General features: G+C 51.5%; 1 protein-coding gene across 2 annotated transcripts in view; it reads left to right on the top strand.

Moving 5' to 3' along the window:
- SLC39A11 (solute carrier family 39 member 11) overlaps window positions 1–8,573 on the top strand; it is a 342,512-nt gene extending 333,939 nt beyond the window's left edge. For both annotated transcript variants that reach the window (XM_030295448.2, XM_030295449.1), the window contains exons 8-10: window positions 2,586–2,684; window positions 5,639–5,797; window positions 6,838–8,573. In XM_030295448.2, coding sequence (XP_030151308.1) covers window positions 2,586–2,684; window positions 5,639–5,797; window positions 6,838–6,916 — 337 coding nt within the window. In that variant the 3' untranslated portion in view covers window positions 6,917–8,573. The remainder of the gene's footprint in view (window positions 1–2,585; window positions 2,685–5,638; window positions 5,798–6,837) is intronic.
- The last annotated feature ends 5,432 nt before the right edge of the window (window positions 8,574–14,005 follow it).

Below are 14,005 nucleotides of genomic sequence, written 5' to 3'. Positions count from 1 at the left end.
CGGGGGGGTGAAGGGGCCCAGGAACACTCAGGAGAGATCTGGTGATCTCCCAGCAAGGTGGTGCCCTGCTGAGGACGGCCTGGCAGGTCTCAGAGGGTGTAGCACCTGGTTGGGCTGGGAGCCCCATGTCAGAGTCAGGCAGGCGGAGGTGATGTGGCTTGCCAGGGATAGAAGAATGGGGTTCTGTGCTGCTTATCAGGATGGTGGCCTGCTGGACAGGATGTGGAGGAGGCTCCCACAGCCCGCCTGGCGGATGGCTGCAGTCAGTGCTGCGTCATGGTGAGGACTTTGGCCGGGCAGCCCCACCTCTGACTTGCTGGTGACATGGGGCTGGCAACCCTGGGGTTAGGCTGGGGGTAAGTCGTGTGCCTACCTGTGAACGGGGTCGGGGGGGCAGGCGATGCTGTTTCTACGTCAGACAAGGGACTCGAGATCTGGTCAGACACTTTGACCTTCCTTGTTGAAAGAAACCTTAGATTCAGGTCAAGAAAGCTGGTCGTATTCACTTATCCATTCGGGGGCGGGGAGGGGATGCTGAAAAAGTGTGGGGGGAAGAAGGGACCACCACTTTGAGGGTCTATTTGAGAAGACAGGACAGGGGCTCATGAAATACTGGCAAGATGATATTGGCAAATGAAACCTTAAGGTTCATTTCTTCCACAGAAATATATTTTAAATGTCCCTTGCTCCTGAAGTAGGAGCTCAGGGTCAGTGTGGGCTATGACAGTGATAGCAGAAGCCTCTAGAGCCCAGGGCTCTCTGCCCAGGGCTGGTGGGAGCATATGGGGGCCCTGTAACTTGAGCAGGGCTTGACCAGATGATCCAAGGCTGGTTTGGGTTCCTAGACCCAAGATCCAAGAGGGTGAGAAGGAGAAGGAGGGGGGGGAAGCGGGGGAGGGAGGGGCGGGGGGGGGGGGGGAGGGGGAGGGAGGGGGGAGGGAGGGAGGGAGGGCGGGAGGAGGGGGGGAGGGGAGGAAGAAAAGAGAGGAAGGGAGGAAGGGGGGAAGGGGGGAGGAAGGGAGGGGGGAGGGGAGGGAGGAGGGAGGGAGGGAAGGAGGGAGGGAGGAAGAAGGGAAGAAAGAAGAGAGAGGGAGGGAGGGGGGGAGGGGAGGGAGGGAGGGGGGAGGGGGGGAGGGAGGAGGGAGGAGGAAGACAGAAAGAAAGAGAGAGAGAGCGAGGAAGGGAGGAAGAAGGGGGGAGGGAGGGAGGGAGGAGGGAGGAGGGGGGGGAGGGAGGGAGGAGGGAAGAAAAGAAAGAAAGAAAGAGAGAGAGAGGAAGGGGGAAGAAGGGGAGAGGAGGGAGGGAGGGAGGGAGGGAGGGAGGGAGGGAGGGAGGGAGGAGGAAAGAAAGAAAGAAAGAAAGAAAGAGAGAGCGAGAGGAAGGGAGGGAAGGGGAGAGGAGGGAGGGAGGAAGGAAGGAAGGAAGGAAGGGAGGGAGGGAGGAGGAAAGAGAAGAAAGAAAGAGAGAGAGAGAGGAGGAGGAAGGAGGGAGGGAGGGTCTTGTTCTTCTTCTCCCTACCCTCCCTCCCTCCCTCCCTCCTTCCCTCTCTCTTTCTTTCTTTCTTTCTTTCTTTCTTTCTTTCTTTCTTTCTTTCTTTCTTTCTGTGGGAGAGGGCAGAGAGAATCCCAAGCAGTCTCTACCCTGTCAACACAGAGCCTGATGCGGGGCTCAAACTCACAAACTGTGAGATCATGGCCTGCGCTGAAACCGAGTCAGATGCTTAGCTGACTGAGCCACCCAGGCGCCCTGAGAAGTGAGACTCTTGACCCTGATCCCAAGCCCAGCCCCCAAGGCCAGCCTTTTTTCACCCTCCGCAGATAGCAGGACAGTTTGCCCCTGAGCCTGACCAGTGACCACAGCACAGCCCCTCCCCCCTGCCGCCACGTGTCCCACCGGAGCAGAGGAGAGAGGATCTCAGTGAGCACCACAGGGGCCCAAAGAAGCGTGGTGCCAGTGCCGGACCCGCAGAGAGTCGGCGCGGAAGCCAAGCCAGGAGACCTGTGTCCCTGTTGGATCTATTCGGCACCTCCCTGCCCCATTTCCGAGGTTGCCTCTCAGTAAAGTGCGATGTATCTGTCTCCAAGCCAGAAGGGAATGGAGACCCAAAGGTACCGAGCACCTCACATGTGCTGGGAACCGTACAGGCATGAGGTCATTGGGCCACACGGCAGTCGGCCATCCTTCGTAGGAGACGTTACCATCCCCACGCAAGCCCGTCTGTGGTATTCATAAGGCTCTGAGACCTACAAAGTCAAAGGATTTGCACAAAGTTATACGGCTGAGTGGCAGAGCGCGGGTCGTCCTAATGTCCAGCCAGCATGCTCTCTGCTCACTGTAGCGCCACAAAGGTCCAGTGTCCCTGGGGACCGGGAGCAGCACCAAGGGGTGGACGGTCTGTATCAGCCCTTTCTCCTTGCGTCCTGCACCTGCACCTATGCCCTAACCCTGCTCTTTCCTCCGCCTGGCACAGGTCTCACCTGGATCTCTGACACCAAAGGGCATCGTTGGGCCTAGGCGAGGGGGTCCTGCGTGTGTGGGTGCTCAGTTCCAGACGGTTGCCTCCACGTGTCTTCTTGGTCTTTCAGGAATTTAGCCATTGGAATCGGGATCCAGAATTTCCCGGAGGGCCTCGCTGTCAGCCTCCCCCTGCGAGGGGCTGGCTTCTCCCCCTGGAGAGCCTTCTGGTAAGTGCTCCGAGAGTGTCAGCTGTCAGAGGCCAGGGTCGTGTCTGACGTAAAGTCAGAGCGGTCCTCTGTATGGGCTTCCTTCTTCAAGAACCATCTCTTCCGTCCCGGAAGTGTCTCTGGAGCTTCTGGTCAAACGCCAACAGTCTGTTTGAGTCCTGAGCCCTCAAGGGTGGGAGGAAGCTCAAGAAACTCATCTCTTGACCTTCAGCCTTTACATAAACCAGCTCAAATCGCCAGGTTTCCTATTTCAAAATGTTTCCATTGTAGCCACGCCATGCCCATTCAGTGTTAGGGCTCTTTCCCCTCCAGTAGGAAGTAAACCAATGTCTACCCTAAATATCACATGCCTTTGCTGAGGCCCATCTGACCACAGCCCGTCTCCAAGAGTCACACACGTAGCCCCTGTCACAACCCTTGTCACTGTGAAGGCCAGGATCGTGTCCATAGGAGATGATGCCCTACTGTACTCAGACTTTGTGTTTTCATGGGCTCCAGAGGCCTTTCTAGTCTCTTCCTTAATTTTACCTTCTCAGTGACACATAAGGTGAGTCCTCAGTTTTCCGAGGAGAGAACTGTGGCCTAGAATGTCAGGTGACTGGTTTCGGTGGTGATGACTCCAAGACCAGAAGTTTAATCTTCTGTCCCTCAACTCAGGACTCTGAGCCTCAGAATACTTCTCTGTTAAAGCAATCACTGCTCTAGAATGTATGGTGAGGGCATTTAAAAAGACTGCTAATAACAACAATTTAAAAATGCCTTCCATTTTATGGGGCCTTATGACTTACAAGTTCTTACACATACTTAAATTATCTTATTTCCCCCCTCCTGTCTCTTTCTCCATTGCCGGAGTCTACGGAATAGAGGCCTAGGTGCGGGCAGGGCGTGATGGCCTTAGAGATTTGATTCAAATGTGAGTTCTGGGAGCCCAGTAGCTGTGACTGTTTTTTTTCATATGGGAGGGGCACCCCGGACAGGAGGTGAGGGACCCTGAGCTTAAACTTTTTTTCTTCTTGCTCCAGTCTGGGCCTGACGTCCAACTCACTTTTTCCCCAAGTGACAAAGCCAAGCCAGGAATTGTACCCACAGCACAGAGCTACAAAGTCGGCTGACCCGTGCACAGGGCACAGGTCAGGCAGCGGTGGCCCCTTACAGGGTTCTGCAGCGCAGACAGTGTTTCCCCCATGCCCACTGTCTGCCCCCGGCCAGGGAGAAGCAGAGAAGCGGGGTGCAGGGCGGGGGTGGAGTTCACAGCCCTGTCCTGTCGCTGGGGAGGCACGCTGGGCGGGGAAGTGCCCCAGTGCACCTCTGGGTTTCTTGCCCCCGTTTTACAGTTGGAGAGATTGAGGCTCACAGGCAGTATATCTTGCCAAATGCCCACAGCAAGGGATAGCGGGAAAGATATCCCAGCTCCCTTGTCTAGTGGTGTCCAACCCATATCAGGTGACTCTTGCAGGTGGTGACTTTTGCTGCGCTATGGGGAGCAGGTGCCAGCTCATCTGCTCTCAGCGCTCACCTGGGCTACTGTTTTACTCAGGGCTCATATGATTTCAAGCAACAGAGACCCACTCTCACTAGCTCGAGTAAAGGGAATTATTTATATTTTTTATTGTGAAAGAGAGTGTGCATGTGCACAAGTGGAGGAGGGGCAAAGAGAGAGGGAGAGGGAGAGAATTTCAGGCAGAACCCACCACGGGGCTCGATCCCATGAACCATAAGGTCATGACCTGAGCTGAAATGAAGAGTTGGACGCTTAACCGACTGAGCCACCCAGGTGCCCCAGGGACTTAAAAAAAAAAAAAAATTTTTTTTAATGTTTATTTATTTTTGAGAGAGTCAGAGATAAAGACAGAGTGCGAGCAGGGCAGGGGCAGAGAGAGAGAGAGAGGAAGACACAGAATCAGAACCAGGCTCCAGGCTCTGAGCTGTCAGCACAGAGCCTGATGCGGGGCTTGAACTCACGGACCGTGAGATCATGACCTGAGCTGAAGTTGGACGCTTAATCCACTGAGCTGCCCAGGCCCGCGCCCCCCCCCCCCCGCCGCCAACCGAGGGATTTTTTTTTTTTTTAAAGAAGAAATCTCAGCTTAATTCAGGATGGGGTAGTGGGGACAGGCCGTCAGTATACATCTAGCCAGGTAGGTCCACATCTTCAGTAGAGATGCATGGGTGCAGCTCCTTCAGAAGGGGGTACAGTTGTGACCCAAACACACCAGGCACAACTATGCTAGGGAAGTGTCTATACCACTCCTAATCAGTGTCCTCTCGGTCAAGAGACAAGGTAGACATCAGCTGACCAATGGTTAGCAAGCACGTGGTGGATCTGTCCAATGGGTTATTGCTCAGTCGTAAAAGAAAGGAATGATACGTGTTATGACATGGATGTACCTTGAAAACATTATGTGGGATGAAATAAGCTAGTAAAAAGGACCACATATTGCTTGAATCCGTTTATACGAAATATCCAGAATAGGCAAATCCATCGAGACAAAAGCAGGTCAGTGGTTGCCGGGAGCTGGGGGAGGGAGGGGTGGGGAGTGGCCGCTGAGGGGTGTGGGGTTTCCTTTTGTGGTGATGAGAATGTTCTGGAACTAGATAGGGGTGATGGTTGCACAACCTTGTGACGATACTAAAACCACTGGACTGAACACATTAAATGGGTGTGCCATATGGTATGTGAATTATATCTCAATAATGCTATTATGGAAGACAGACAGTGTGGAAACCTTAAAACTCTACCAGAAACCCGGGGGTGGGGGGGGAGCCTACTGTGTTAGAGGAGGTCAGGGAAGAAGGAGGTGGCTAAAAACGCAGTGATTTGCACTGCTGTGCGCGGATATGACGTGGAATGAAATGCATCCGTTTTCTGGGGCTGAGTCAGCAGTCTGAGCACAGAGTGCCTGGTATCTGCTTGACTTTCCTCATGGTGGCACTTGTCTCTGGTCTCTCCTCAGGTACGGGCAGCTAAGCGGCATGGTGGAGCCCCTGGCAGGGGTCTTCGGTGCCTTTGCCGTGGTGCTGGCTGAGCCCCTCCTGCCCTACGCCCTGGCCTTTGCTGCTGGTGCCATGGTCTATGTGGTCATGGACGACATCATCCCCGAGGCTCAGATCAGGTTGAAGAGCATCCCCTCCCCCATTCGGGCTCGTCTGTTTCCCAAGCCCGGGGCCCTGCATACAGATCTTGCCTTTCCTCACTTGCTGCTCCTTTCTTTGCTCCCACCCCTTTCTGCCGCTTCCCGAGATCGTCCCCACTCCCTTCTCAACTGTGTTTTCCGAAACTAGAGAGAGGAGTAAGGGGCGGGTGGGTGGGGATGGCCCAGGTGACACCAGGTAATGGCATACAGACACTCTACCTCCCCACCCCCATGACACAGACGATTAGCTTTTGCATATTGTCCCTTTCTCTCCCCACCCTTCTCTTTCTCGATTTTTCTAGGGCTAGAATCTCGGGAGAGGTGAGCTCTGAGAGCCAAAGCTATCCATCCATGTTCTTATTATGTAGCCATAGGCCAGGTGTCCGGGAAGGGGGGGGGGGGCTTCCTTTCTCTGTTTTATTTATTTATTTATTTATTTATTTATTTATTTATTTATTTATTTTACATATTTATTTATTTCGAGAGAGAGAGACAGAAAGAGAGAGAGAATCCCAAGCAAGCTCAGTGCCACCAGCACAGAGCCTGACGCAGGGCTCAGTCTCACGAACCGTGAGATCGTGACCTGAGCTGAAATTAAGAGTCGGATGCTTAACCGACTGAGCCACCCAGGCACCCCTGTTTCGTTTGGTTTTTGTAGCTAGTTTAAAGGTCAGATTCAATAATATCATCAAGAATTTAATTGCCACTCTTTATCATTCGAGCATTTATTCCAGAGCCATAAGAGGTGTCTTTGGGCAAGTTACTTCTGTATGCCTCAGTTTCCCCACCAGTAACAAGAGAATAACGGTAGTACTACTGATCTTGTGTGGTCATCCTTTGGGATTACATGAATTACTTTGCCTGGCATATAGTAAGCCCCAGTAAACGTTACATGTCAATATTATTATCCTTACTAATCGTAGTGGTACATTTTTATTGGAATTGGACATCACAGAGGATGCTTGCAGCTTGGACAGTGTCCCAGAGTACATTAAGGTCTTCCTTTCCTTCCCTCCCAGTGGTAACGGGAAACTGGCATCCTGGACCTCCATCCTGGGATTTGTGGTGATGATGTCACTCGATGTCGGCCTGGGCTAGTGCTGAGATGCCTCAGAGCCCAGGAAAAGCAGCACAAGGAAACTGCAGTGGCTGGCTTCTACGGGACCACACGCCTCTTCCTTTACATTAAAACATTTTTCCTTTCTCTCCTTTTCATCTCATTATCCTGATTGACTCTGATCATAACATGACAATTTTTACTTTTCTCTTGAGGGAGATAATAGTTTTATTTAGAATGTCAAGGTGTCACGGAACAACAGATTTTTGTTTCTGGCCACTGAATAGAATCTTTCTTCGGCGGGATTACCAAGGACACACAGATCAGGGAAATCTCTGCTTTCACACCCTCAGTCTCTCTCACTGGACTCTGTGGCAGCTTGTCAAGTTCACCTGGAGGAGCAAGCTGCTAAGAGAGAAGCTTCCAAGCATTTTTTGCCTCGTGACTCAGAGCAGAATGGTCAGGACCTCTCTCGTCCATCCCTCCTGACCTCTCACCATTGAGCATCTACCCGTTAGACCAGAACTGGAACATCATGGACAGAGCAACCAACTTTCCAAGGTTCAGCCAGCCTAAGGAGGAATACGACTTCCTCCTGTGTCCCCCCGAGGGACACGCTGGATGGGAAGGGACACAGACAAAGGGAAGAAAATCAGTTTGTCTTTTTCTTTCTTTCTTTCTTTTTTCCTTTTCCAAGGCAAAGATTGACACTATTGAAGTTAAGGGAATTAGGGAATTCGGAGAGCCACGAACACAGTGAACCCTGTAAAGGCAGAGAGCAGCTTTGCTCAGAGACCTCTGCTTTCTATGGATTCCAAGAGCAAAGTGGTTTGTCATGGTTTCCAGATCCCCTAGACATTTCTTTCAATACGTTTATAGCCTCCAGTTTTCTAAGAGACTCGGGGACTCCAGCAGGTGGCTGGAGCCCAAACCCTCCTGGAGTTATGGAGGGAGCCACTGAAGCTAACTTCAGTGAGAGAAAGACATTTGGAATCTGCAATACGCCCTTCCCGGTTGACCATTCCGTAACTTGTAACCTGACCCTGCCGGAGTCTTAAACTGCCGCAGGCTTTGCTGGAGTGTGGCCAGAGAGCGCAGGATGGGAGAGGGAAGAAGGGGTGGGAAGAAAAAGAGAGATTTTCACGTCCCCCTTGTAAAGGAAATCTTGGCCAAGTCACCATTCTGAAATGACCCTAAAGAATGACTTAAAGTAGACCAGAGGCCAGTCTGCCCCTTCCTGCCGAGAGCTTCTCCAACAGGGGCCACACACTGTCTGCTTCAAACAGAGCTAAAGCCTGCCGTCCTTGTTGGTCAAAGGAGCATGTGCGACCTTAAATGGGCTCTGCCAATGTGGCCGGCAGCCCGGGAACCAGGTATTCGGGCACTGTGTTGTCAATGCCTGCCCTCTGAGTTTACATGTTGAATTGCTTCCAAGGGTGAAGAGCCTGCTCTGTGAATGCTCTGAGACCCCGAAGGCCAACCTCATGCTGGGTCTATGTATGTTCTTCTGAAGCACTGATGATCAAAATTGAAGACACATTCAGAGGGTTTTGATTGGTTGAAATTAATTGGTTTGGTGGTTGGTATATGTGTATTTTTTGATGTCTTTGTATGTAGTTCTGCATAACGCAAACTCTCTGATGGACAAGACCTCATAACTGTGATTAATATCAATAAAGGGGATATTGTTGTGGATGAGCTGTGTCCAATCCTTCTCCAAGTTGCTTCTTTCCAGGGTTGATAATGTAAGAGCTTACTAAAGTCAGTCCTAACATCTCCCCTACCTGACGTCAGCAGAAGCAAAGGAAAGAGCTCCGATGAGATGGGCCAGTTAGATTCATGGTTACAAGCCACAGATCCACCTCCAGCTAATTTAGATGGGTATTTAATGGAAGGCTGTTGGGAGCTCTCAAGATCCATAGGAGAAACCATCTCGAAAGAGGGTTGCATCCAAGAAGTCTAGAGGTCTGGGACCACGACCCAATCACATCTCAAAAACAGCTTGGTTTGGGTGCCATGATCCCTGGATACTGAAAACTGCTACTCAAACTGCTCCTCCTTGGTTCTACCACCACCGCCATGGGAATGAACCAGTCTGAACTGACCCTGATCCTTTGCGCCCCGGTTCCACATTCAAAGTTCTGGGCAGTAACATCTAAGCTGGCAGCATTTATATCCTGTGTCCATGAACTAGCTGGTCCTGCCTCCCTACCAAGACTCACAAAATAATGGCTCTTCAGTTTGTGGAATGAGTTCAGATAGTGGAGACCCAAAAGAAGAAAAAAATATGTTTATGACGTTTATTACAGCCTCACTCTCTTGCTGCTTGCTCCACACCTCCATACATTCAAACTTCTCTGTTCACCCTTAAACAAAACTTCTGCTAGATAATGGAGCTCTCCATCATGCAATGAAACTTCATACTTTCCCTTTCTAAAGGGAGTTACCCTAAGGACCGGCTGCCCCAGTATGGAGCATTCCTTTCTTGGATTCAAAAATTCTAAACTGGTGGGGTCCAAAGGTGAAGAGAGTGTGTTATTAGGTAAAATGGAGCAGGCATCATCCCCACACCCCCGTCTTCCAGACCCGATTCATCTGGCTTTGGGGAGAAACAGCCCCACGTATCGATCATTGGTTCTGAACCAGTGTCTTTTTCTTTTTTTTTGAACCAGTGTCTTAAAGGACACTTGTCCTTAAAGGACCACTTGTCTTAAAGGACAGTACCTCAACTTCATTAGATACTGTCTCAGAGCTAGTCCTGAAACCAGATCTTCAATAATTCAAGTCATCATTCAAAACACATTACTGCTCCTGAGTGATAGGCTCAAATCACCAGGATATCTACCCAATGCCTTCCCTCTTTGACTATGAGTGAATTATTTGGTCAGAAGTAGTGTCACATAGAATGCCATAGTGATTGGATAGACAGGGGAGCTACTCCAAACCCACATATACAAGCCTGTTTCAGTGGGGGTGATATCTCTGCCTTTTCCATAATGGAAGAGGTCCAAAGTAATCAGTCTTGAACTAAGTAGTCTATGGGTGTCCCTGGAGTATCAGCAGTACCCAGGGTCACAGCCCAGTCCCATATAAACCATTTCCAATTGGTAACGGAACTTTGTGAGTGTGCTAGATGACCCATACATAACGGACGGTCTGGCTCACACATGGCATGCAATACCTTAGGGAAAAATCACCTGATGTTCTATGTTCCTATGCTTCTCACACTAGCACAATAAACCCAGAATCTCTCTAGCAATGAGACGTCAATGAATTCAGACTAGAATTATGTTCTTCCCTCCATGGTTGAGTACCCTAAAAATCTATTCCTACACATCTTTCCCCCAAATTTGTCAATAAAATTAGGAAACTCCTGAAATAGTGTTGGCTTCAAATCCTTATTCTCCCCGGGTTGAGTTTGCCACTGCCCTTCCTTTGGGGGCATGCTGGGATATAACTCATCATTTCTGGAGACGATACAGGGTGTTGGGCGAGGAGAACTGGCTTTCCCTTGCAGGGTGACTCCTTCAGGCAAAGCAAAAACACAGTGAAGTGTTTCAGAAGACTGAAGGAAGGGGGTTGTTTCAGCTGACAAAGGAAGCTCTTTGAGGATTTAGAATTGAGAAAATTCCAAGGTTTTTGAATCCTCCCATATATCTCTGTTTTCCTTTTCTGGGTCCTACTGCTTCCTGACCATTGCTTTCTATGAAAAGGGTATAACTGGGGCGCCTGGGTGGCTCAGTCGGTTGAGTGGCCGACTTCCGCTCAGGTCACGATCTCGCGGTCCGTGGGTTCGAGCCCCGCGTCGGGCTCTGTGCTGACAGCTCAGAGCCTGGAGCCTGTTTCAGATTCTGTGTCTCCCTCTCTCTGACCCTCCCCCATTCATGCTCTGTCTCTCTCTGTCTCAAAAATAAATAAACATTAAAAAAAAAAAAAAGAAAAAAAGAAAAGGGTATAACTTTACCAGCACGGACATTCAGCCAATCCTGGGGATTGGATTTTGCATTTGCTTTTTCTACTTTTCTCAGCCTTATGGATACAAGAGGTAAAAGGATATTTAAGAACTGTCATAAGATAACTCTAGGTTTAAAAATTTTTTTAATATTTATTTTTGAGACAGACAGACAGAGCATGAAGGGGGGAGGGTCAGAGAGAGAGGGGAACACAGAATCCGAAGCAGGCTCCAGGCTCTGCGCTGTCAGCACAGAGCCTGACACGGGGCCCGAACTCACAGACCGTGAGATCATGACCTGAACCGAAGTCGGACGCTCAACCGACTGAGCCACCCAGGCGCCTCGATATCTCTAGGTTTTAATCTTTTCCTTGAGCTGGTATTTCAGTACTGGAGTTTGCTAGTGTGTTTTCAAGCTGCTAGCCCTGCCTGATGGGACTGACTCTGTCTTCATATCCTTGACCGTTTGGTGGCAGAAACTTGTTCCCTCAAGGCTTTGCCTTCGATGGACCCTTCATTCCAGAGGACTGTAAGGAGAAATTGAGAGATGGGGGTAAGTATCAGCATCTGGCTCTTCTCTGGGGACCTAACAAAGACATTCTCACCCCACTGTTCTAAAAAAGTTTTTTTTTTTTTCAATGTTTACTTATTTTTGAGAGAGAGAGAGAGAGAGAGAAAGCATGAGCAAGGGAGGGGCAGAGAGAGAGGGAGACACAGAATCAGAAACAGGCTCCAGGCTGTCAGAACAAAGCCTGATGCGGGGCTCAAACCCACAAACCATGAGATCATGACCTGAGCCAAAGTCAGACACTTAACCAACTGAGCCACTCAGGCGCCCTTCACCCCGCTGTTCTGAGGGAAGGACCAAAGGGCCATCGGGTGAAAACTGTGGGCCAGGCAGGGTGCTACGCGCATCACCTCCTTTACAGCTCCTTGACTTCCACGTTACTGCCCCACTTTGCCAACAAGGAAGGTGAGGTCCAGAAAATCTTCCTCTCTCCAAAGTGGTGACAGGCAGTGGCAGGGTTGGCTCTACTTTGCACTAAGAATGCGGTAAGTGACTTCCCAGACCCTCCTCCTTGGAGCTTTCCAGGCCCAACGTTCTGCACCCCTCCACCCTCTAATAAAATGTTGGTTGAACCTGTGAAAGTTGGAAGCAAATGGGAGCCCAGGGGCTGTTCTTTTCCTCTCTTCCTTTTAAACAAGTATGATTACATATAACAAAGGCACAGACCGTAGGTATGCGGTTCCACGAATTTTTACCTCCGCACCCCTGGGCCGAGCCCTGCGGCAGGGTCTAGGGAAGCCACCGGCGTGGGGTTCCCCGGCTCTCAGGTCTCTCCCCCTGGCTACGTGCCCTGGTCAGCCGCCTGGCCCGCAGGTGCCACCCGCCCTCCCGGCCAGAGGAGGCTGGGCTGCCTGCGCGGGCACACGTTCCCCGGGGCGCGGCCCCGGGTCACCAAGAACCCGACGCGGCGCCGGGGGCGGGTCCCCGGGCGGGATCCGCGGTCGGCGGGCGGCTGTTTACCTGCGCGGGGCGGGGCTGCGGCCGCGGGCGGGGGCGGGGCCTGGGGCTAGCGCTGGGCGGGGCCTGCAGCAGAAGGTGCTCCCGGGAAGCGCTGGGGCCCGCCCCTCCCGGCAGCCCCGCCTGCCACGAACCCGCCAACGCCAGCAACCCGCTTGGTTCCAAGGAGGGCAGTCCGTCTCCACCGAAGGGAACTCTGGCTTCCTGGGGCTCCCTGCTGTGTGCAGGCTTGTCCCTTGCAGGGGTGGACCCGGATTTGGGGTTTCCGAAGTTTATGCAATTCGAGGAGCACTCTTTGGGAGGAAATTAAAGGACAAACACACCATTAGGTACCGGACTTTGGAAAGGGCGCCTGAGACCAGCGGCCCTGCAGTCGAGGCTTCCCTGGCTTTAAGGTAAGTTCACCTCTGGCCCCCGAGCCGTAATTTACCCTGTCTGACGGTGCTAGGGCATTTTGAGGTTCCAGAACGTCAGGGGTTTTATTGAGCGAGTTCACTTTGTGATCATCTTCCTAGTATAGCCCAGCCCTGCAACTGTGACAGGGGGTGGTAGTGTGTTCACAGGCAGGAGGAATACCTCTCAAAATTGTGCTTCTCTGTCCTGGAGCGGGAAGAACTACACCTGCCAGGCCGAGTGTTTCCTCCTTCCGGCCGGAAGCGGGAAGAAGGGTGGCCCCCGGCTGCCACTGAGCGCTGGGGGAAACAGAAAGCCTAAGCCTTAGGATCCTACCCAACCCTCTTCCCTTCTAGTTCTCCTCTTGACAGTGTCTGGGCTCCGCCAGCGACTTGATAGCTAAGGGGCCCTGCATGGCCACCGTGTGTCCCCAAGGGCTGTCACTGGGCCGCTGCAGCTTCTGATGGGGCTGCTCAGCCTCAAGACCCCCAAGCGGCCTTGGGCACCTGGCTATGCCCTCTATTCCAAGACATGGAAGACATAGGCAGATGGCTGAGCGAAAAGAGCAGCTGGATTTTGTTGGCCCAGGGAAAGGCATAGGATTCTTTTCATACAGGGTAGACCTTGGGACCTGTATCCCAGCAGCCCTTGATTCTTATCCAGATTTAAAGATCAGACCAGAAATTGTGTGGGATCTCCTCTGATGTAGTCTCTACTCTCTCGCAAACTATGAGCCACAAAGTTAACGAGTGTTTTTGCTGGCCTTGTTGTCTAGCAGTAAGGGGTATGGATCTTGGAGTTGGTGTTTGGAGTTGGTGAGGACCCAGCCCTGGGGTTTAAGGCCAGGCTTGACTCCCTTCACTGATGGCAAGAGTCATGGCCTCCAAGAAGTCCAGGATGTGTCAGAAGAATGAGAAGGTAGCCTGGAGGGAGCATGCAGAGAGAGCCAAACTTTAGCGAAGGTTTGGCTTTCTTTGCTTTCCAAGTGCTCAGTAAAGGTGTTGGAAGTGTACCCCCTTCTCTGACCTTGCCTTTTAGCTTTAGGGTTGGATGTGCACTTGGGTCTGCAGCCCGCATCGGTCACTACCACCCCGTGGAGGGTGTCCCATAGAAAAGAACAGTCCGCTGTTTTCAGATTAGTACTTGGGTCTAAACTTCATCAAAGTTTCTCCTGAACAGGATACCTGCTCCATTTCTGCTTTTTCAGTGAACAATGCTGAAAGAACTTACTATGGGAAATTAGGGGGAATATAAAATTGG

Source organism: Lynx canadensis, chromosome E1 (genome assembly GCF_007474595.2).
Source record: "Lynx canadensis isolate LIC74 chromosome E1, mLynCan4.pri.v2, whole genome shotgun sequence".
Classification (NCBI taxonomy): domain Eukaryota; kingdom Metazoa; phylum Chordata; class Mammalia; order Carnivora; family Felidae; genus Lynx; species Lynx canadensis.
The sequence above is the reverse complement of the archived record's forward strand: the minus strand, read 5'-3'. Positions and strand labels throughout refer to the sequence as shown.